Here is a 21,157-nt window from a genome sequence, read left to right on the forward strand (position 1 = left end):
GGTGCTCCCCTGGCGCTTCTTGCCTCTCCTTAAATATGGGTGTCTGTGCTTACCGCTGTCACACTGCCGTCGTCTTTGCCACCAGCACAGCTTGACCTCTTCACCCTGGCTTCGTCCCTCCTATCGTCTGGACAAGCACCGCTTCTTTATAACTTCATATGATGGACCTCCATTTATTTTCTGGAACTTCTGGTTATTTCTGGTTTTGCGGTAGTTGTATTCCTTCTTAGTTGTGGAGGGAGACGGAGCATGTCAGTCTAGGCCTCCATCTTGGCTGGAAGTCTCCTGTGTGTCTCATCTATGAAACTTTAAAAATATTGATTCCAGGCTTCCAGCCTAGATGGAGACCTAGACAGACAGGCTGAGCCTCCCTCCACACCTAAGAAGGAATACAACTACCTCAAAACTAGAGACAAGCAGAGAAGTTCCAGAAAAGCGAGCTGCATGGAATTCCAACAAACAAAGATATAAAAAATATTCTCATCCAAACAGGTAATAGGGATGGAGAGGATGCACGGTGGTGGAGGCAGCAGTGGCAGTGACAAACTGAAAGAAAGCACAGTCACATGTTTTTAAAAGTGGGAAGGGACACCTGGGGAACGTTCCCAGCATCAGACCAGACCACACAGCTCAAGATTCCAGCACCGGGGAAAATAAAGCCCCATTGCTTCTGATTGTGCAGACCAGTGGAGGTTGGGGTGGAGGAAGAAACTGCTGGTCTCTCAGCAGAGTCCGCTTGTTTAAGGGGCCCCCATGGTCCTAGAATGTCTGCAGGTCCACCTACTTTGGGAACCAGGGCCAAAGCAACAACTAGAGAGGCACCAGTCCCATACAAAAGTGGAAGAAGTGCCTCAAAATTGGGTGAGTGCTGAGCAATCAGCATTGTTCCCTCTCAGGTCCCTCCCCCACGTACAGCATCACAACATGATGAAATGAATTGCCCTTACTGATGAATACCTAAGGCTCTGCCCCTTACAACATAACAGGTGCAAGAACTCTACCTAAGACACAGAGGCAAACAAACACAGGATCCGGTCAATATGAGGAGGAGACAGAGAAGTATGGGCCCAGAAGAGGGAATGGATCAAGGTTCCAGTGGGAAAACTAAGCAACAAGGAGGTAGCCATTCTAACAGATGCAGAGTTCAAAACACTGGTGATAAAGATGCTCACAGGCTTGACAGATATGCTTAAGTATGGCAAAGGCATAGGGAAGAAGTGAAGGCTATGCTAAATAAAACAAAGGAAAATCCACAAAAAACCAATGGTGAAGGGAAGGAAAGCGTGGTTCAACTCAATGATTTGGAACATAAGGAAGAAAAAAACAGTCAACCAGTGCAGAATGAGGAAGCAAGAATTGAAAAATTGAGGAGAGGTTTAGGAACTTCTGGACAACTTTAAACATGCCAACATCTGAATTATAGGGGTGCCAGAAGGGGAAGAGGAAGAGCAAGAAATTGAAAGCTTATGTGAAAAAGTAATGAAGAAAAACTTGCCTAATTTGGTAAATGAAGTAGACATACAAGTCCAGGAAGCACAGAGTCCCAAACAAGCTAGATCCAAAGAGGATCACACCAAGACACATCATAATTAAAATGCCAAAGGTTCAAGATAAAGAGAGAATCTTAAAAGCAGCAAGAGAAAAACAGAGTTGCCTATCTAGGGGTGCCTGTAAGACTATCAGCTGATTTCTTGAAAGAAACTTTGCAGACTAGAAGAAACTGGCAAGAAGTATTCAATGTGGTGAAAAGCAAGGACTTACAACCAAGATTATTCTATCTAGCAAAGCTATCATTTAGAATGGAAGGGCAGATAAAGTGCTTCCCAGACAAGGTAAAGCTAAAAGAGGTCATCGTCACCAAGCCATTATTATATGAAATGTCAAAGGGACTTATTTAATTAAAAAAAGATAAAAAAACTATGAACATTAAAATGACAACCCACTCACAACTATCAACAACTGAATCTAAAAAATAAAAACAAAATCCAACCTAGCAAACCAGAATAGGAACAGAATTATAGGTATAGGGATTATTTGGAGGGTTATCAGCTGGGAGAGGGGAGAGGGAGAAATGGGGGAAATGGGGAAATGGTGCAGGGATTAAGAAGCATAATTGGTTGGTACAAAATAGACAGGGGGAAGTTAAGAATAATATAGGAAAGGGTGAAGCCAAAGAACTTATATGTATGACCTATGGACATGAACTAAGAGGGGTGGGATTGCTGGAAGGAAGGTGGGGTACTGGGTGGAGGGTAGCAAAGGGAAAATAATTGGGACTACTGTAACAACATAATCAATGAAATATACTTTAAAAATTAGAAAAAAAGAAATACTGATTCCAGGACTTCACCCCCATGATTCTTTTCAAGCACATTATAGTTTTAAAGGTCCAATCTCTACTCACAGGTGAAAGTCACAGATCTGAATTGTCACTAAATGACACACTGCAAAGAGGTGTTTTCCAGGAGAAACTTAGACACAGTAGAGCGACAGTGAGGCACCAGGGGAAGTATACAGTGTGGAGGCCTATGGGCAGGCAGGAACCCAAGGGGAGACTAAGGAGCCCTAACATGTTTCTGCTAATCCTGAAGGCAAATGCTATTGGTGGCCTAGTCACAAAACAAAACTCAAAGCAAAAACACAACTGCACTCTTACCTAAAGCCTGACTCTAGCCATTCTTCCCACCCCCAGAAAAGAAGTTCTAACCCTAGAGATGTAATTGTAGTTAAGGGCCAAGCTTTGGCCAAAGACGCACCTGGCCTTGGCTCTGATGAGGACACAGCCATGGGCAACCAGAACTTCTTATGGGCTCACTTCACATTGCTGGGCAGCCACTTCCAGAATTCTTGCAAAAACTGAAAATCTATGCCCATTAAATAATGATTTTCCATTTCCCTCTTCCTTGAGCCCCCGGCAACCACCACGTTCTCTGTCTGCAAATTTGACTACTCTGAGTACCTCTTATATATGGTATCATACAGTTGTCTCTTTGTGACAGGCATTTTGCATTTAGTATAATGAAATTGAAAGTTCATTTGAAAGTACTGGCCTTATGGGATTCTTGTGAGAAACAAACAAAATCCATAAAAACTGCAGCTATGATTTCACTTGAATTTGGTAACTAGGCTTGCAGGTACTGACATGATTATAATTGTGTCACTATGTGTGATTTGTTTGTAAAACCCACTGCTGGGCACCCTCCGTGCACCCCACAGCATTTTCTTTTTCTTGTCGCATTCACATTGCTGCCCCGCTTCCCCTGACCTGCTGGGTCATTTAAATCCCTCCTTTCCACTTGCTCAACCTCCACCAACCTGTGACCTTCTAGATTCCTCTGAGCCCGCCTTGTGCCCTTGCCCTGCCTGAGGACACCATGCCAGAGGAGCAGGGAGGAGCAGAGTCTTGCACCCTCTTCGTGCCCAGAGGAGAGCCCTGAGAGGCTTTCTGCACACCTGGCATAGGCTGTAAGGGGACAAGATGTCCCTGAGCCAGAGACTCCAGCTGGTGGGCCAGGCGAGCAGACACACAAGGAGCTGGATGCAGAGTTGCAGCAAGTGTCAGATGCAGGGGAGATTTGGATAAAGTGGAACTAATCAGGGAAGATTCCTAGGGGTACATGAGCCCTGACTTGGGTTTTTAAAGGAGTTAGAAAAAAGCAAACTGCTTTCTTCCACCTTCTCATAGCATGATCATAAGAGGAAGACAGAGAATGAAACCAAGAAAAATAAAAGAAATGATTAAAAAAAATATATACCAACTTTGATGGATCAAAGGATATCATTAACAGAGTAAAAAGGCAACACATGGATGAAATGGGAGAAAATATCTGTGTATCATATATCTGATAGGGGCTTAATAACCAAGATATATATGGAGTTCCTGCAAGTCAATACTGAAAAACAAACAACTCAATTAAAACATGGGAAAATGGGCTTGAATTGATATTTCTTCAAAGATAAATGGCCAACAAGCTCATGAAAAGGCGCTCAATATCACCAGTCAATAGGGAAATGAAAATCAAAACCCCAGTGCAATATCATCTCACACACATTAGGATAGCTACAGTAAAACAAACAAATAAAAAAAAAACATAAAATGAGTGGTGGTGATTATATGAGATTTTAGAACCTCAGTGCACTGTGGGTGGGAGTGCAAAAGGGGCAGGCACCATGGAAAACAGCCTGGCAGTTCCTCAACACATGAAATATAGAATTACCATGTAATTCAGTAATTCCACTTCTGGGCATATACTCAAAATAACTGAAATCAGGGTCTCAAATAAATTTGTACACCTGTGTTTATAGCATCATTATTCACAATAATGCAAAGCTAGAGGCAATCTGAACATCCACTGATGGATGACTAGATAAACCAAATGTGGTCTAGAGTTACCATGGAATATTACTCTGCTTAAAGAGTAATGAAATCTGTCATAAGTGACAACATGTATGAAGTCTGAGGACTTTATATAAGGTCCCTAGAGGGGTCAAATTCATAGAGACAGAGAGTTTATGGGAGGTGCCAGAGCATGAGGGGAGGAGCTGGGGAATTGTTTACTGGAGACAGAGTTTTGCAAGGTAGTAAAGAGTTCTGGTGATGGCTTGTATAAAAACATAAATGTGTTGAACACTAACCACTCAAACATACACTAAAGGTGGTTAAGATGGTAAATTTTGTGTTATGTGTATCTTTTCACAATTAAAACAAATACTTTCTTCCTTGTGCTCACCCCACTCTGGCTCATCCTTCTTGGCTTTCTCATAAAGGTCTCTCCTGTTGATTGCAGCAAAAATCCAGACTGCCATGGCCCATGCCTTCTGCTCCCCATTGAAGTCAATCATAAGGGTGGCTAGATCCACGGGATCTGCTTTCTCTAGCTGCCCCCGAGGGAGTGCAGCACAGTCCTTCTGAGGGGGGTAGTCTTCTAAGTGCATCTTGAACTTCTTCAAGTCCATGTCCTCCAGGTCCTCCAGGTAGTAGGTCAGCTTGCTGCGGATGCTGGCCATGCCTGTCTGCAGCCCCGGTCAGGGCCTTGGAGTGTAGGTCCAGCTAGGTAGTGGGGACATAAACAGCATATGGAGAGTGAAGACAAGAAAGTCCCTTTCAGGCCTTCCCTACCAGTGCTAGCTCTCTCTTCCCTTGAGTCTGTCAGGCATCATTAGCTATTTCTCTGAGCCCCTACTCTCAGGACTGGAGAGATGACCAGAAGCGTCCCCCATGGAAGTGTTTTAAAACTTACACAAACGGGACATGCCAGACCTGAGCACCTGGACCCTGAACACAAAGAAGACAGCAGAGCACACTGAAGCTGGCATGGTCAGCCTGAAGCCTCGTGGTTTACAACTAATTACCACGACTGCCCAGCCGCACCCCCCACCCACTTATCATCCAATAAAAACTCACAGCCCGACTTTCTGCTGCTGGCGTACCTCTCCACACCGGCCCCTTTTCCTGCTCAGAAAGTGAATAAAACTTTGCTCTCTGTACTTTCTTCTCTTTGTGAATTCCTTCACAACCCGCAGCACCAATCACCCTAACAGAGAGTCTCTTTCAAAGTTCACCCTCAAAGAGAACTACATGACCAAAAAATAGGAAGACTGAAAGGAAATATATCACTGAACTGTAATGAATTCTATCTGCAGTTTTGAAAAGTGAGCCCAATACCTACCAGACAGTTTTGCTCTTGGCTCAGTTCAAGAGTGTGCTGAGCCATAGAAGAAAGGCATTCCTGTGGAGAGAAACAATAATGAACCCAGAGACAGTTGCACCAGCAGGATAGTGGGCACCCTCCCAGGGTGCCACCTCCGAGGGTCCCTGAGATACTGCTGACTGGGCTACAATCTTGGGCGAACACATCACTATCACTCAACCTCAGTTTTCTCATCTATAAAATGACAGAGTGGAGAAAAATGTTTATAAAGTTCCTTCCAACTGAAAGACTCTGGTTCCTTGTTTCTCTGTTGACCCTAGTGAAGGAGGTTGAGAAACAAAGAGGAGAAAAGGAAGTGAGTAGCTGTGGCAATGCTGAAGGGGTGGGGGACACAGTCTTGGGTGCCCGCAGATAACCCAATGCAGGAGAGAAACTTGGGTCACAGGGGAACAATGAACACACATCGGTAATGTGTCCTATAAAATTTGTGATTTTAATCATTAGAGTAAGTCACACTGATTGAGAGTGTCTCATGGGCTAGGCATGGCTGATGTTTCCTCCAACCACACCTGCACAAGGCCACATGAGGTGCACAAGCACCTCACCCCAAGGGATGAGGTGGAGACCAAGTCAGAGAGGTGACACCAGCAAGGGATGAAGCCAGCAAAGGACAAAGCCAGGATTGAGACTGAACCTTCGGTTTCTGAGCTCAGGGTCCTTAGCTGCACTTTTCACAGCCTGAAAAGGTATGAAACCATTGTTTCCACCATTTAACTAGTTATCTCAGCCATATTGGAACAGAAATGATCAAAGACAGTTAAATAGTGGTTAAAAGGCAAAGACACTTTCCCAGCCTTTATCATATGAAAACTTCCATTATTGCATTCACTGACTCAGGCTTCCAAATTAGACTTCAAGTTGCACAAAGACTAGAAATCAGCCTTCACTCTCTCATGTCTTTTGGATGGATGGATGGATACATGCCTTGCTTTGAGATCAATCCCTTCATATGGCTGAGTTGGGAAAAGCACATCCACCAAAGCCACAGGCGATGATAACAGAGGGAGTGGCCAGATCGTGATCCATGATGCTCTTAACTTGATGCTCCACACCTCAAGCATGCTCATCACTCCTTCTATCTCCATCTTGCCTCTCCACTTCTGGCCTCATATTCCCACCCAAGTCCATCCCCTTATGCATTTAGGGGGGGGTACCTTCAGACAGACCCACTCACCCACCAACCTTTTCATCCATGTCAGGACTCTGGCTCTCCTCCGACTTTCTTTATCCTGGACCCTAGTTTACCTACCTCACCTTTCTTACCTCTCTCTCCTGGTTTGTAAGGAAGCCTGTCCCAACCCTTCACTTGGCCGATCTGCAGGAGTCAGGGTGTAAGCTGTGATGCTGCTCTTGTCCCCACCCCACCCCACACATAGACATGTAGAACCCACATAATGATAACTATAAAAGAACATTCCAAAAACATTGTTAAAGGACACACAGGAGGCTGATAAAAGGAAGGAACCCCTAGTGAGCTCTGGCCCTGGAAACACTCTCCCTATTTGTCCCCAGGCCCACGCGGCCACCCTGTTCCACAGAGCTGGACTCACCCAGACGCTGGCCTCAGGAACAGCCCAAGAGGAAACTCAGTGAATTTATAGTCCGAGAGGAAACTTAGTGAATAGTTCTCGTCACAGCCCAGCAGGACCAGGAAGGATGTGGTCTCAGTGTGGACTGGACAAGATTGCATCACAGGCAAATGCAGAGACTAACCAACAGTTACTCACATCCTTGGGTTTTCCAACCCAAGAGAACAGTGTTCTCAAAGTGGGGCCAGGACACAGCCAGAGAAATTGGGCCTCTCTCCGGGGGCCACCAGGCAGTGGGGGGCTCCTGGGTCGGAGCATTCAGCAGCCATGTGAGTATTATAAGGATGAGGAGTACAATGGGGATCCCTTCAGAGCTGATAAGTATGGGTTCCCATGCTCTGTAAGATGTCACACAGAGGCAGAGGCATGTAGCATGGGTTCTCTCCATCACCCGTTAATTTTTAACCATTTTTATTGAGGTAAGGGTACACCATGAACCCATAACCATCAAGGCCAGAAACACACTTATCACCTCCCAAAGTGTCCTCTTACAATATGACAATGATAATGATAACATGTATATGTGGTAAGGACACTGAACATAAGATCTACTCTTTTAGTGAACAGTAGGTAGTCGGCAGCCGTCCGTCTCGAGAGACGATGGTGTAGCTTCTTAAGAGTCTATCTGCACCGCCGAGAATGGCTGTGCAGTCCAACTCGGGAGTGACACGGTATCTGTCTCCTCCCGTGTTGAATCGACATCTTGCGATGACGCTGGAGTGTCCTCTCCAGTGAAGCTGAAGCTACAGAGCCTGGGCAGGGTGATATGGAGGGTCTGCTGTTGCCCATGCAGCAGACCCCCCCTCTCTTCGCAGCTGAAGGATCCAAGGGAAAGACGGAGTCAATACAGCTTGGCTTCAGGTGCGCCGCAGGAGTTGCCGGTGTTGACTACGACGTCAAACCGCCTTAGGGACTCCGGCTCCGGATTTTCTGTCGGGGTTTACTCCCTTAGCCTTTCCCCTGAAGAGGTATGCCGCAAGGCAGTGGAGGTTTTTTGGAATCAGAGTTTTCCTTCTCTGATGTGCCCTGACTGGAAGATCGAACCAGCGACACTTAGCTCGCAGGCCGACGCTCAATCCACTGAGCCAAACCAGCCAGGGAAAAGTGAACAGTAGGTATTGTACACAATACAGTATTATTAGCTACAGGCACTAGGCTGTGTAGTAGATCTCTAGGACTTAGTCATTTTGCATAATAGAAACTCAAACTATACCCTTTGATTAAATGCCACTTTCTGCCTCCTCCCAACCCTGGCAACTGCCATTCTATGCCATGAGTTTGGTTATTTTAGATTTCACATATGTGAGATTATACAGCATTTGTCTCTTACTAACTATTTCACCTTGTATAATGCCCTCTAGAATCATCCATGTTGTTGCAAATGGCAGGATTTTATTCTTTTCCTGCCTGCTTCCATGTCTTGGCTATTGTGAATAAGCTGCAATAAATACAGGAGTATAGATGCCTCTCCCAAATCCTGATTTCATTTTTTTGGATAGGCGCAAACTCTACTCCCTGAATCACTGACTCCTTGTTTGGCTGGCATTTATGGAGTGCCTGGTGTGAGCTGGAGAGCACCACATCTCACCCAGGGAGCTGGGCAGAGAGGCCTGCAGGCCTGTGTCCTGGCCTTCTGGAGCTGTAGGACCACAGTCTGACAGCAGTGTGAGTTCAAGAGAGTGTGGGGAGTGGGGGGCACTCAGCACCCCAAGTGGGTGCAGGGACTCTGGTGCAAGAACAAGTGTCCAAGACCAGCAGAGCAGCATTGGCAATGACTTTGTCTCCTCGTCTGTCAAATTGGACAACAGTAGCTGTCGTAAGGACTGAGCAAATGGATAAATGTGAGGCCCTGGGGAAAAAGCCTGATTCAGAGAAACCGGTCTCAGTGGCCAGCTCCCAGTATTGCCACCCTTGGAGCTCCACAAGGCTCAGAGAGACTGAACAGAAGCCTCTGTTCCTACTGCAAACAGGGCAGGAGAGCAGCTGGGTACCTTCATCCATGTCACTGGGGCCAGGTCCTGTGGGGGCAGCGAGGATCCTGGAGGCTGAGAGACAGAGACAGCAATAAGGTCAACTTCCAAAGGGAAAGAGGCATTGTATGCATGAGGAGCCACGGATTTACTTTAGAAGAATAAGGGAACTCTGACGTTCTCTATCATACCTTTCTGTGTTATTTTTTAAAGTATATTCTATTGATTATGCTGTTACAGTTGTCCCAATTTCTTTTCCCTTTACTCCACTCTGCCCAGTACCCCCCTTCCCTCCAGCAATCTCATCACTCTTAGTTCATGTCCATGGATCATGCATATAAGTTCTTTGGCTTCGCCTTTTCCTATATTATTCTTAACTTCCCCCTGTCTATTTTGTACCAACCGATTAATCCCTGCAGCATATCTCCATTTCTTCCCCTCCCCACTCCCAGCTGATAACCCTCCAAATGATCCCCATACCTATGATTCTGTTCCTATTCTGGTTTGCTTAGTTGGATTTTGTTGTTATTTTTTAGATTCAGTTGTTGATAGTTGTGAGTTTGTTGTCATTTTGGTGTTGATAGTTTTGATCTTCTTTTTCTTAAGTAAGTCCCTTTGACATTTCATATAATAATGGCTTGGTGATGATGAGCTCCTTTAGCTTTACCTTGTCTGGGAAGCACTTCGTCTGCCCTTCCATTCCAAATGATATCCTTGCTGGATAGCATAATACCAGTTGCAGGTTGCCTTTCATCACATTGAATACTGCTTGCCAGTCCCTTCCTGCCTGCAAAGTGCCCTCTGAGAAATCAGCTGATAGTCCTATAGGCACCCCCTGTAGGAAACTCTCTGCCTCTCTCTTGCTGCCCCCAGGACTCTGTCTTTACCTTTCACCTTTGGCATCTCAATCACGATGTGTTCTGGTGTGGTCCCCTCTGGGTCCAGCATGCCCAGGACCCTCTGTGCTTCCCAGACCTGTATGTCCATCTCCTTAGCAAAATTTAGGAAGTTTTCCTCATTTTTTTCAATTCTTGCTTCCTCATTCTGCATTGGTTGACTGTTTTTTTCTTCCTTATGTTCCAAATCATTGATTTGAACCCCAGTTTCCTTCCCTTCACCATTGGTTTTGTGTGGATTTTCCTTTGTTTCACTTAGCATAGCCTTCACTTCTTCTCTTATGCATTTGCTGTACTCAATTATATCTGTCAAGACTGTGAGCATCTTTATCACCAGTGTCTTGAATTCTGCATCTGTTAGGTTGTCTAGCTCCTCATCTGTTAGGTTGGCTATCTCCTTGTTGCTTAGTTCTCCCTCTGGAACCTTGATCTGTTTCCCATTTTGGGCCATACTTCTCTGTCTCCTCATTCTGACAGGCTCCTGTATTTGTTTGCCTCCACATCTCAGGTAGAGCTATTGCTCCTGTTACGCTGTAAGAGGCGGAGCCTTACGTATTCATCAGTGCAGGGTGACCTATTTCACCACGTTGTGGCGATGTATGTGGGGGAGGGTTCCGAGAGGGAACAGTGCCGCCTGCCCAGCACTTGCCCCCCTTCCAGACACCTCTCCCACCTCTGCATCGGACTAGCATCCCTCTAGCTGTTGCCCTGGCCATCGTTCCCAGAGTAGGTGGGTCTGCAGATGTTCTATGACCGTGGGGGCCCTTTAAACAAGCGGACTCTGCTGAGAAACCAGCAGTTTCTGCCTCCACCCCAACCCGCTCTGGTCTGCACAGTCAGAAGCAATGAGGCTTGGTTTTTCCTGGTGCTGGAACGGTGAGCTGCTAGGTCTGGTGAGGAGCTGGAAATGCTCCCCAGGTGTGCCTCCTGACTTTTTAAAACATGTGTCTGCGCTTTCTGCTGGCCTGCTGCCGCTGTCGCTGCTACCACTGCTGACACCACCACATCGCATCCTCTCTGCCCAGGCTCCGCCCCTCCTACCTGTCTGGATGAGTATTTCTTCTTTATATCTTTGTTTGCTGGACTTCCATGCAGTTTGATTTTCTGGAACTTCTGGTTGTTCCTAGTTTTGATGTAGTTGTATTCCTTCTTAGTTGTGGAGGGAGACACAGTATGTCTGTCTACGCCTCCGTCTTGGCCGGAAGTCTCTTGGAACCTGGACAACATTTATCAGACACGGTAAGGAAAGTTCTCACTCTGCATTATAAAAAGGACAGCCAGATATCAACTGTTACAGAAATGAAATAAGAAGGAAAATTTTAACAAACTATTTAAACTATTTTCTTAAAGAGACTTCTGCCATTGCCAGAGGTCTTGAATAGCCTCCTGGTCAGTCATCCGGAAGCAATTCTTCACATAATTGATGAATTTGGCTTCCACTTTGGAAACTGAATCACCTTTTTCTTTACTTGCTTGCATTTTTGCTTTTATGTCTTCTACAGAACTAGGTCCTTTTGGTGTTTCAGGAGTTTTTTCCTGTTTTTTGAAAGATTCTTGACCTTTTGATCTTGGTGTTGATGGTTTTGAGTCTTTTCCATTCTGGTTTGATTTTTGTGCATTTTTGGCTGGAGTATCTCATTAGATTTCTTTACTGGAGCTTTTTCTTCAGCTTCCTCATTATCAGAATCATCATCATCATCATCATCATCATCATCTTCATCGGCAGCAAGTTTTACTTTCTTATGTGGAACCTTGCTGCCACTTCCAGGGGTGGAGCGCTTCCCGGACATACTCAGGAGTTTCACAGCCTCCTCCTCTTCGTCTTCTGACTCTGCATCTTCTTCCACAGCTACTAAGTGCTATCCACTAATATGCACAGGCCCCAAACCACACTTCAACCATAAGACTATAGGTGATGTTATTTCAAAGCCACCAAGGGAAACCGTTGGCTGCACAGACATTTTCAGGGTTGCCAGTGTCACTTTAATGGGACTGCCTTCGTAATTCATTGCCTTTGCTTCCACAATGTGTAGTTGTTCATCCTTTGCACTGGCCCCTAAACTGACCATTTGTAAGGATAATTGATGCTCATTTTCATTATTATCCACCTTAAAGTGGTCATCTTTGTCAGCTTTGAGTTCACAACTGAAAAGATAGTTCTGAGGCCTCAGAGGGCTTATGTCCATGTCCACAGAATCTTCCATGGGGTGGTAGCACGCACTTAGGTGGGAGAGAAGGTGAACGGAGATAAACAACTTCTGTTCCGCAGAACAGACACACAGGACAAAATCACACCAGGGAAAGCCATATCATATTTTTTTAAAGATCATAGCAAAAATAAAAAAAATAGAGTCTAAAAAACAATAGTAAAGATCAATGAATCCAAAAGCTGGTTCTTTGAAAAGATAAACAAGATTGACAAACTTCTAACCAGACTCATCAAGGAAAAAAGATAGCCCGGGTTCTCCAGTACTTACTGAAGTCTACACTGTCCCATTTGGGTCACCAAAAACTGTAATGAAATGTAGCCTTGGCTGCCTACCACAACAAAAGCCAAACTCATGAGGCAGGTGCTGGTGCAAAAGGAAAGGTTTGTTTGTGTGCCATGACCTGGGAGAACGGTGGAGTCCCATCTCATAGAATATCCCCCATTCCTGCTCAAGCAGGGATAGGGAGGGGAGGGCTTCTTTTCTATCCAATTATCTTGCTAGCTTTTAGCATACTTGGACCCTGTCATTCTAGTATTTGCTGAAGCCCTACCCATTTATTTGTCTAGCTTTTGGCACACTCAGGTCCTGTTCATACATCTTCCTAGCTGTTGACATGCTCAAACCATTTGTCTTTCTAGCTTTTGGTGCACTCAGTGTGGGAACCTCCCTCAGTGTTATTTTGGTCAATAAGGGAAGCTCTCCGATGATCCAACTGACTATCTACAATTACAACAACATACTCACAAAACCCTTCATGACTCAGACCCAAGGAAGAAACAGATTCTGGGGCAATGAGAAATCCCAAGGGGGCTGAGATTGGGATGAGATATTGTGCCAGCTGCAGCTGGAAAGGAGGCTGGTACCCAGGTCCAGGTTGGGAGAGCTCAAAGGGGTCCAGCAAGGACAGAGATGAGCTCAGCAGCAGGATACCACCCCCCAGCAAAAAAGAAAATAAAATAAAAATAAGAGAAGGGACAGGAGGCAGAGATTGCCAAGGAGGCTAAGGTTTCCAAGAAAGAGACTACATTTTAAACTGAAAGTGACTGTTGGACAAATCACGTGTAGCAAAAAGGGGCAGTGTGCCCAAGAGGAATTCAGTGTTAGAACACAAAGTGATAATTTTGCATTACTGAGTCCCTATGAGTCATTGTAAGAAGTCTGGCATGTATTTTGCCACTGCACTCTTCCTCTCCATGGAGGGATCTTTTTCTAAGGCCAAGCTGCTAGGCACACATGCCCTGTAATGGGAAGGTTGAGGGTTTGATTCCCAGTCAGGGCACATACAGGAGGCAACCAATCAATGTTTCTCTCACATTGATGCTTCTCTCTCTCCCTTTCTGTCTCCCTTCCTCTCTCTAAAAGCAATGAAAAAAAAATGTCCTTGGATGAGAATTAAAAATTTTAAAAAGAAAGGAAATTCTGACACCTTCTACATGAAGTGTGAGGACATCATTATGTGCTGTGACATAAACCAGTCACAAAAGAACAAGTGCTGTGTAATCCTACTTAGATGAGGTTTCCAGAGTAGTTCAAGTCACAGAAATACAAAGTAGAGGGAGGTTGACAGCAACTGAGGTGAGGAGGGAATGAGGACAGTGTCAGTTTTGCAGGACAAACAGAGTTCTGGAGATGGCTGGTGGTGCTGGTTGCACAGCCATGTGACTGTACTTAACACTACTGAACTATACATTTAAAATGCTAAAATGGTCAATTTCCTGTTATACATGTATATATTCCACCCCTGCTTTTCTCTCTCCCGTTCAGCCCATATGAGATTAAAGAAAAATTGTGGCATGAATGATACTCCTGACATTCACAGTTAAAAGTAAACAGTTGTATTTCACTTTATTAGACACTGTTATGTAAATGCAGGTGGATTAAATGTTTTAAATACTTATAGAAGCATACAGAAAAGACTGGAGAACAAACACACGCCCTATTTTTTCCTCTAGGTCATCCCTAAGATGTTTCTGCCTCATATGTTGTGTATTGTCTTTTTGTTTTAAAGAACAGCAAATTTTTTAAAATATTTTATTTATTTATTTTTAGAGAAGGAGAAGAGAGGGAGAAAGGGAGGGAGAGAAACATAGATGTGTGAGGGAAACATAGATCTGTTGCCTCTTGCACACCCCCAACTGGGGAACTGGCCCACAACCCAGGCATGTACCATCACTGGGAATGGAACTGGTGACCTTTAGGGTCACAGGTCAGCACTCAATCCACTGAACCACACCAGCCAGGGAAGACTTTTTAAAGTTGTGACAGGACAAGAGAAACTCTAACCCCTGTTTCATCTCTGAAATCAACCCAGAAAACAAGAAAGAGAAACAGAAAGGACTTACACGTTCATGAGTCACCAGTCATGAGAGGGTCCCGAGGCACTTGGAGCTGGGGACAGAGGTGAGGATGGATATAAGGAGGGAGCCCTTCTGACAGACACACAGAACAGCCAAGGCTTCTTGGAGCAGTGAACATGCACTGGTGGGCAGCAGAAAGCCCAGCCTCACCAGCCTGCGCACTGCTAGGGCCATCTATGGGATGGCCCCATGGACACAGCAGTTGCCAAACATTCAGACTGAGTCAGCACATGAAGTGTGAGGACCTGGGTCCAGCATCTTGAGGACACCAGATAAGAAAAACCCAAGGGGCCCTACCCCACCTGATCCCAAGAAGGCGATGCCAGGTGAACAGAAGGAACCCCTGATTATTGAATATAAGAATGTCACCACCCCTCCACTCCCTGCTAAAATAGATAAATAAATAAACACACACACACACACACAATTTTATCTCCCTTTTAACCACTTGCTTCTCCAACTCCCAAAGTGGAAAATTCTACAAACCTGCCTTTTTCAAAAAGTCAGTTTTTTTTTTTTTTTGTGAAAAAAACCCAGCTTATAAAAGCAGCCAAGCAGAGGCAGCCCCAAGACAGCTCAGGGACCCTCCCTTCCTCTGTTCAGCCTCCTTGTGCTCGAGCACAAGCTCAATAAAATCTGTCTGGACATTTCTCCAGTGTTTCCTCTCTGTTTCTATCTTGGGGATCCAAAAACCAGCAACAGGATGATATGGGGCCATGCATTTTCCAGAGTGGTGGCTGTCTGCTACCAGTGTGGGGAGAAGCTGACTGACAGCAGCCAGGACAAGGCCAAAGGAACCACTACGATCTGTGCCAGGCAGGGCTTTGACATGAGTCAAAGAAACTTACTGTTGTTGGGGAGGGACCACACCCAAAAGAGAGGAGAAGAGAGAGCTGGATTAAATGTAGGAAGTCTGGTCCCCATACTGTGGCCTGATGACATAGATAGACCCTCCTCAGAACAGTGTTTTCAAGCATAATAATAAAACATATAACCTACAAAGGCAGCCTTATAGTGAAATATAGCTACCAAAATATTTTTTTAATGTTTTATTGATTATGCTGTTACAGTTGTCCCAATTTCCCTTCCCTCTCTTCCCCTCCACCTGGTGGCCTCCCTCCCTCCAGTTGTCCTCCCACCTTAGTCCATGTCCATTGGTTGTGCATATAGTTCTTCTCAACATCTTCCTGTCTATTCAACTCCCTCCTATTATGCTTCTTAATTCCTGTACCATCTCCCTCCCTCTCCCCCTTCTCCCCCTGCTGACCTCCCCCCAGTATGTTCCCCATACCTATAGTTCTTTTTCCACTCTCGTTGCCTACTTAGTTTGTCTTTGTTTTGATTCCCTAGCTTCTGTTGTTGGTTGTTGTGATAGAGTTTTCATTTTAATGTTCATAGTTTTGATCCTCCTTCTCCTAAACCAGTCCCTTTAACATAACAGTGGTTTGGATCAGTTTTACTTTGTTCTGGAAGCACTTTCTCTGCCCTTCTATTCTGAATGTCAACTTCACTGGATAGAGTATCTGTGGCTGTAGGTTTTTGATTTTCATTACTTTGAATATTTCTTGCCAGTCTCTTCTTGCCTGCAGAGTCTCCCTTGAGAAGTCAGCTGATAGTCTAATTATGACCCCTTTGTACATGATTCTTTTTCTCTCTCTTGCTGCTTTTAAGATTCTCTCTTTATTTTTAATTTTTGACATTTTGATTATAATGTGTCTTGGAGTGGTTCTCCCTGGGTCAGTTTTTCTGGAACTCTCTGTGCTTCCTGGACCTGTAAGTCTATTTCCTTCCCCAAGTTCGGGAAGTTCTGCTTTATTATATTTTTCACTTAATTTTTCTATTTCTAATTCTTCTTCTTCGCTCTCTGGCAATCCTATAATCTGTATGTTTGATCTCTTATAACTGTCCCAGAGGTTTCTGATCCTCTCCTCACTTTCCTTACTTTCTGTTTCCTCTCTCTGCACTGGTTGACTGTTTGTTCCTTCCCTATTTCCAGTTTGTTGCTTTGATCTCTGGATTTTATTTTCTCACCACTTGTATGTGTTTTTGTTCATTTCAGTATGAGTGGCTTTCATTCCTTCCCGGTCTTGTTCCAAATCTTTTGTTAATTCTGTAAGCCACCTAATAACTATAGCTCTGAATTGAGCCTCTGAAAGATTTCTTATTTGTCTGTCAGATTCTTCATCTGCTTCCTGGTGAGCTGTGTCACCAGGATTTCTATAGTTGTCTGCCTCATTTTGACAGATTTGTCTTTTGCTTTGCTTTCTGGGTAGGCTGTAGGGGGTGAAGCCGTGTGTACTTGTCAGTACCTGGCGACCGGCGGTGATCCACAACCTTTTTCGCTGCGCTGTGGTGCTTTGAGTGGGGGTGGGGGTCCAAGATGGATTCCTGTTGTTATTCTCCACTTGGGAGACTGGGATCCGTCCTCCTGACCTCTGGGCCTCACCGTCTGAGGCAATGGGGGGGGCTGCCTTTCTCAGCATTGGGGTTGTAACAGAACCCCTGGGCTGCTCCGATTGAAATGGAACCCACGGGCTGTTTAGTTAGGGGCCCGATTGCCCGCCGCCAGAATTATAACTCTGAATACCAGAGTTTGGTGAAAAGAAAAAGAATTGTTTATTTACACATAGTCCTGCCTCCCCCTCCCAGACCTGGCCAGTCTTAGGAAAGTCAGAAACACCGTTTCTCTACTTTCTAGGCACAGTTCAGCTTTACCAGTAGCTGCCAATCACTCAGTTCTGATTGGGGAGGTCCTTTCTGTACTGTGGTGCCCTCCAGCTCTCAATGCAGGACCGCCTGGATTCTCAGCCTCCTTGTAAACTGCCTTCTTCCTGTAAACTGCGTGGATCTCCTCTCCTTCTCAAAACTGCCTGGCGAGAGCTTCCTCTTTAAGCAGCCTGGAGACCCCTTCTCCAAGCCACATGGAGGGAGCCCACAAGAGCCAGAGAGTGAGGGCGTGAGGGCCAGAGAGAGCCAGAGCCAGCCCAAAATGTCCGCAGCTCCTCTCTTCCTCCCTGCCTCCTCTCTCCCCCTGCGTCCTCTCCCGCAGTGGGTGTTGCAAACAGTTCTGACCATTCACAGAACCCTACTTGGCTCTGTCTGCTTCTTCTGTACCAGCCCACAGTCCAAGATCCCTCCCATCTTCCTGGGTCTTGGAAGTAAAGCGGATCTTTGCAACAATGTTTCCAGCCACTAGCTCCAGGCATGCAAAGGCATCCTGAAAGCTGCTTCCTGCTCCCTATCTCCCAGCCGCAAACTCTGGGGTTTGTTTTTGGACTCCCCTGTTTCTGTAACAGAGTCATGGGCTGATGGGGCTCAACTGCAGCCTGGATTGCTCCCCCTGCCATTGTCTCCACTGCTACCGCAAACAGCACCACCCGATTTTGCCCCTCCTACCCCTCCGACGAGCACCACTGGTTTATAACTTCATACGTTGGACTTCCGTGTAGTTTTATTTTCTGGAATTTCTAGCTATCCTTTGTTTTGAGGTAGTTGTATTCCTTTCTATTTGTAGAGGGAGACTGGGCATGTCAGTCTGAGCCTCCATCTTGGCCGAAAGTCCTAGCTACCAAAATATTTTTAAGTTTGTGATATTTATCTATCAGTTAATGAGATCTAGCAGTTGGCCAAATAACTGATACAGTTTGGAAGTGGTGATGAGAGTAACTGACAGTTCAGAATATCATCTGTAAAGTGTTATGAAAATATCTCTAATTTCTCCTAGTGACAAATGAATAGGATCTCTAAACACCACTGGGCTGTGTTGCCTGCATTCATTAGAGAAAAATCAAGATTAAAATTTTCCCACCCAGGTTCACAGACTCTTCCCCCGACCCCCAACTATGTCCACAAAATCCTGAGGACACACTAGACCTTCCACAACTACTCTTCCAAAATGAGTTACTCCAGGAAAACACCATTATTTCAAAGAAGAGTGATATATATTTTTAAAGAAACAATCAATGAAACTGTGTAAAGATAAGGCAGGAGGAAAATCAAAAGGCGAAAAGTCCTCTAGCCAACACAGGTAATGAAAAGTACTGCTTACAGGTGCATGCTGCAAAGCAGGTGGAAATCAGCATGGAGGCCTTGAGTCCCCAGCCCTCCCTAGCCTGTGAACATGCCACATTATGTGATAAAGAGGCATTAAGGCAGCAGGTAGAAAGAGTTGCTCAGCTGACCTTAAATCATGGAGTGTCCTAGATTGTTCGGGTGACACTAATACAACCACAAGGGCCTAAGGAGTAGAGGAGGAGGTACAAGAGCTCAGGGGATTACCCTGGCAGGAACTCCCAGAAGGGCCTCTGGGGGATAGAAGAAGCAGGAGACACGTATCCCTGGAGACTCAGAGGAACAGCCTGCAACACCGTGAGCTCAGCCCAGCAAGACTAGTACATGACTCCAGACCTGTAGAACTATAGTTCTTTTTTTAAAAACCCATACATGTGTGGCAATTTATTATGGCAGCCATAGAAAGCAAATTACAATTAAGAATCATTAGTTTTCCATGAAATCAAATAACTTACAGAATGTGGTATCTGTTAAAGCAAGAGACTGAAGAAGAGACATAGAGGGCTGGACAATAATGGTAACAGGATGTAAAGGAGCTGAAATGAGGTTCAGCTGAGAGGCTCAGGTTGCCTGAAAAGGAATAGCCTTACAGAAATGAAGGTAAGGGCAACAAAAGGAAAAAAAAGAAAAGCCCTGACCAGTTTGGCTTAGTTGGTTGCGTGCCACCCCATAAAGCAGGTCACCAGTTTAATTCCCAGTCAGGACACATGCCTGGGTTGTGGGTTCGGTACCTGGTCAGGACCTGTACAGAGACAACCAATCAATTTTTCTCTCTCACATCAATGTTTCTCTCCCTCCCTTTCCCTCTCTCTAAAAATATAAAATAAATAAAATCTTTTTTAAAAAAGTAAAAGAAGCCAGATCTGCTAGATCATTCAGCGTGGTGGAGAGGGTGCTCAAAAATCTGAGCAAAAGCAACAGGAAAATGTTTCAGAGAATTTTAAAGGTAAAGGAAGGCTGCATAAAGCAAAGGAGATAGACTTATGTGTAATTTTTGTCCCCCCCCCAAAAGAACAAATGCTATAACAAAAAAAGAGAACACTTTCCTAAAATAAAGGAACAACTGAATCTACCCACTGACAAGGCACAAAGTGGTTTAGAAATAACCAACTCAGGGAGTGCAACCCTTGGGCCCATCTTTCACAGATGAAAAAATAATCCTATGGGCAAAAATAAACAGAGATGATGTTCAAAAAGAATCACCATCAAGCCACCCACAGACTTTTCATCGAAACCTTACAGCACAGTGTGGTTTAAGAACTATGTGCACAGCCAACATTCCTTTCAGCAAGTAGTCAAGAGAAACTTCAAACAGATGAGAATCTTAAAAATACTAAGATGCCCTGACCGACGTGCATGAGTGGGTTGGGCATCATCCCGTAAACCAAGAGGTCACTGGTTCAGTTCCTGATCAGTACCCCCAGCTGGGGGTACGTGCAGGAGGCAACTGACCCATGTTTCTCTTGCACATCGACATTTCTCTCCCTCTCTTTTTTTCTCCCTCCCTTCCCCTCTGTGAAAAAAAAAAAAAAAAAGGATAGATAGATAAAACCAAGCCTGTGCCTGCTTTATGGGGGGGAAAATTTTTGCTAGAATAAAAACTAACTTAATCCAATCACATAATGAAAGAAGATACTCTAAAATGATGTTAGCGGGCACTGAATTTGTTTTCACATTTTTAAATTAACTTTTACCTCACTTATATATGGCATCTAAAGAACAAAGTAAATTAACGGACAAAGCAGAGAGGCGCCGACACATCAAACAGTTTGACAGCTGTCAGAGGCGGGGTTGGGGGTGGGCGGGGCAAGGGAGGCCAGGAACTGGATGAAAGAAGCTGAAGGGAGTAGCCAGAGATCACGTATGCTTGACCCATGGACACCACGGGCAAGGTGTGGGGATTTGCCTGGGGAGAGGGGGTGCTGGATGGAGGGGAGCAAAGGGGGAAAAAGTAGGGACACCTGTAATAGCATAAACAATAAAATGTAATTAAAAATAATTTATGCACATAATTTTAACAACCACATTGTATTCCAGCCTGGTGCGTTTCTCACCCTCTGAGTGCGGGTTGCCCTTTGTGTGTAGCTGCACTGCGCCCCCAACCCTCAGGCAGGAGAGGCACCTGGGAACCTGCCTCTGATGAGGTGTCCGCAGGGGTCCCTGTGACCTGTTCCTTACAGAAAGCTCCTGTAGAAGAAAGGGTTCCACCTCTGGATGGCAAGCAGTCTGAGGAGCCAAGGGACCCGTTCCCAAGCCAAACAGCCACAACTGGTGAAAAAATGTCAAAATAACAACCATTTAAAGTTTCTGGAAACTGCCCTAAAGATAGACAGCAAACGAAGACACAGTTACT

The 21,157-nt window shown here is 45.1% G+C and overlaps 2 protein-coding genes across 2 annotated transcripts in view; both read right to left on the minus strand.

The window, feature by feature from the left end:
- The window catches only part of NLRP3 (NLR family pyrin domain containing 3), a 42,408-nt gene extending 36,260 nt beyond the window's left edge, over positions 1-6,148 (minus strand). The window contains exons 1-2 of the mRNA XM_090290350.1: positions 5,670-6,148; positions 4,731-5,050 (exon numbers count right to left, since the gene is read on the minus strand). Of these exons, the coding sequence (XP_090146476.1) occupies positions 4,731-5,007 (277 nt within the window). The 5' untranslated portion in view covers positions 5,008-5,050; positions 5,670-6,148. The remainder of the gene's footprint in view (positions 1-4,730; positions 5,051-5,669) is intronic.
- Positions 6,149-11,510: 5,362 nt separating this feature from the next.
- On the minus strand, positions 11,511-12,370 carry LOC150000315 (nucleophosmin-like). Its single transcript, XM_090289038.1, has 3 exons — positions 12,313-12,370; positions 11,814-12,015; positions 11,511-11,730 (listed from the first exon to the last, which is right to left on the minus strand). The coding sequence occupies exons 1-3, from the start codon at positions 12,368-12,370 to the stop codon at positions 11,511-11,513; spliced, it is 480 nt and encodes a 159-aa protein (XP_090145164.1).
- Positions 12,371-21,157: the final 8,787 nt, after the last annotated feature.

This window comes from Furipterus horrens, unplaced genomic scaffold, assembly GCF_987537825.1.
Source record: "Furipterus horrens unplaced genomic scaffold, mFurHor1.1.pri manual_scaffold_10, whole genome shotgun sequence".
NCBI classification, from domain to species: domain Eukaryota; kingdom Metazoa; phylum Chordata; class Mammalia; order Chiroptera; family Furipteridae; genus Furipterus; species Furipterus horrens.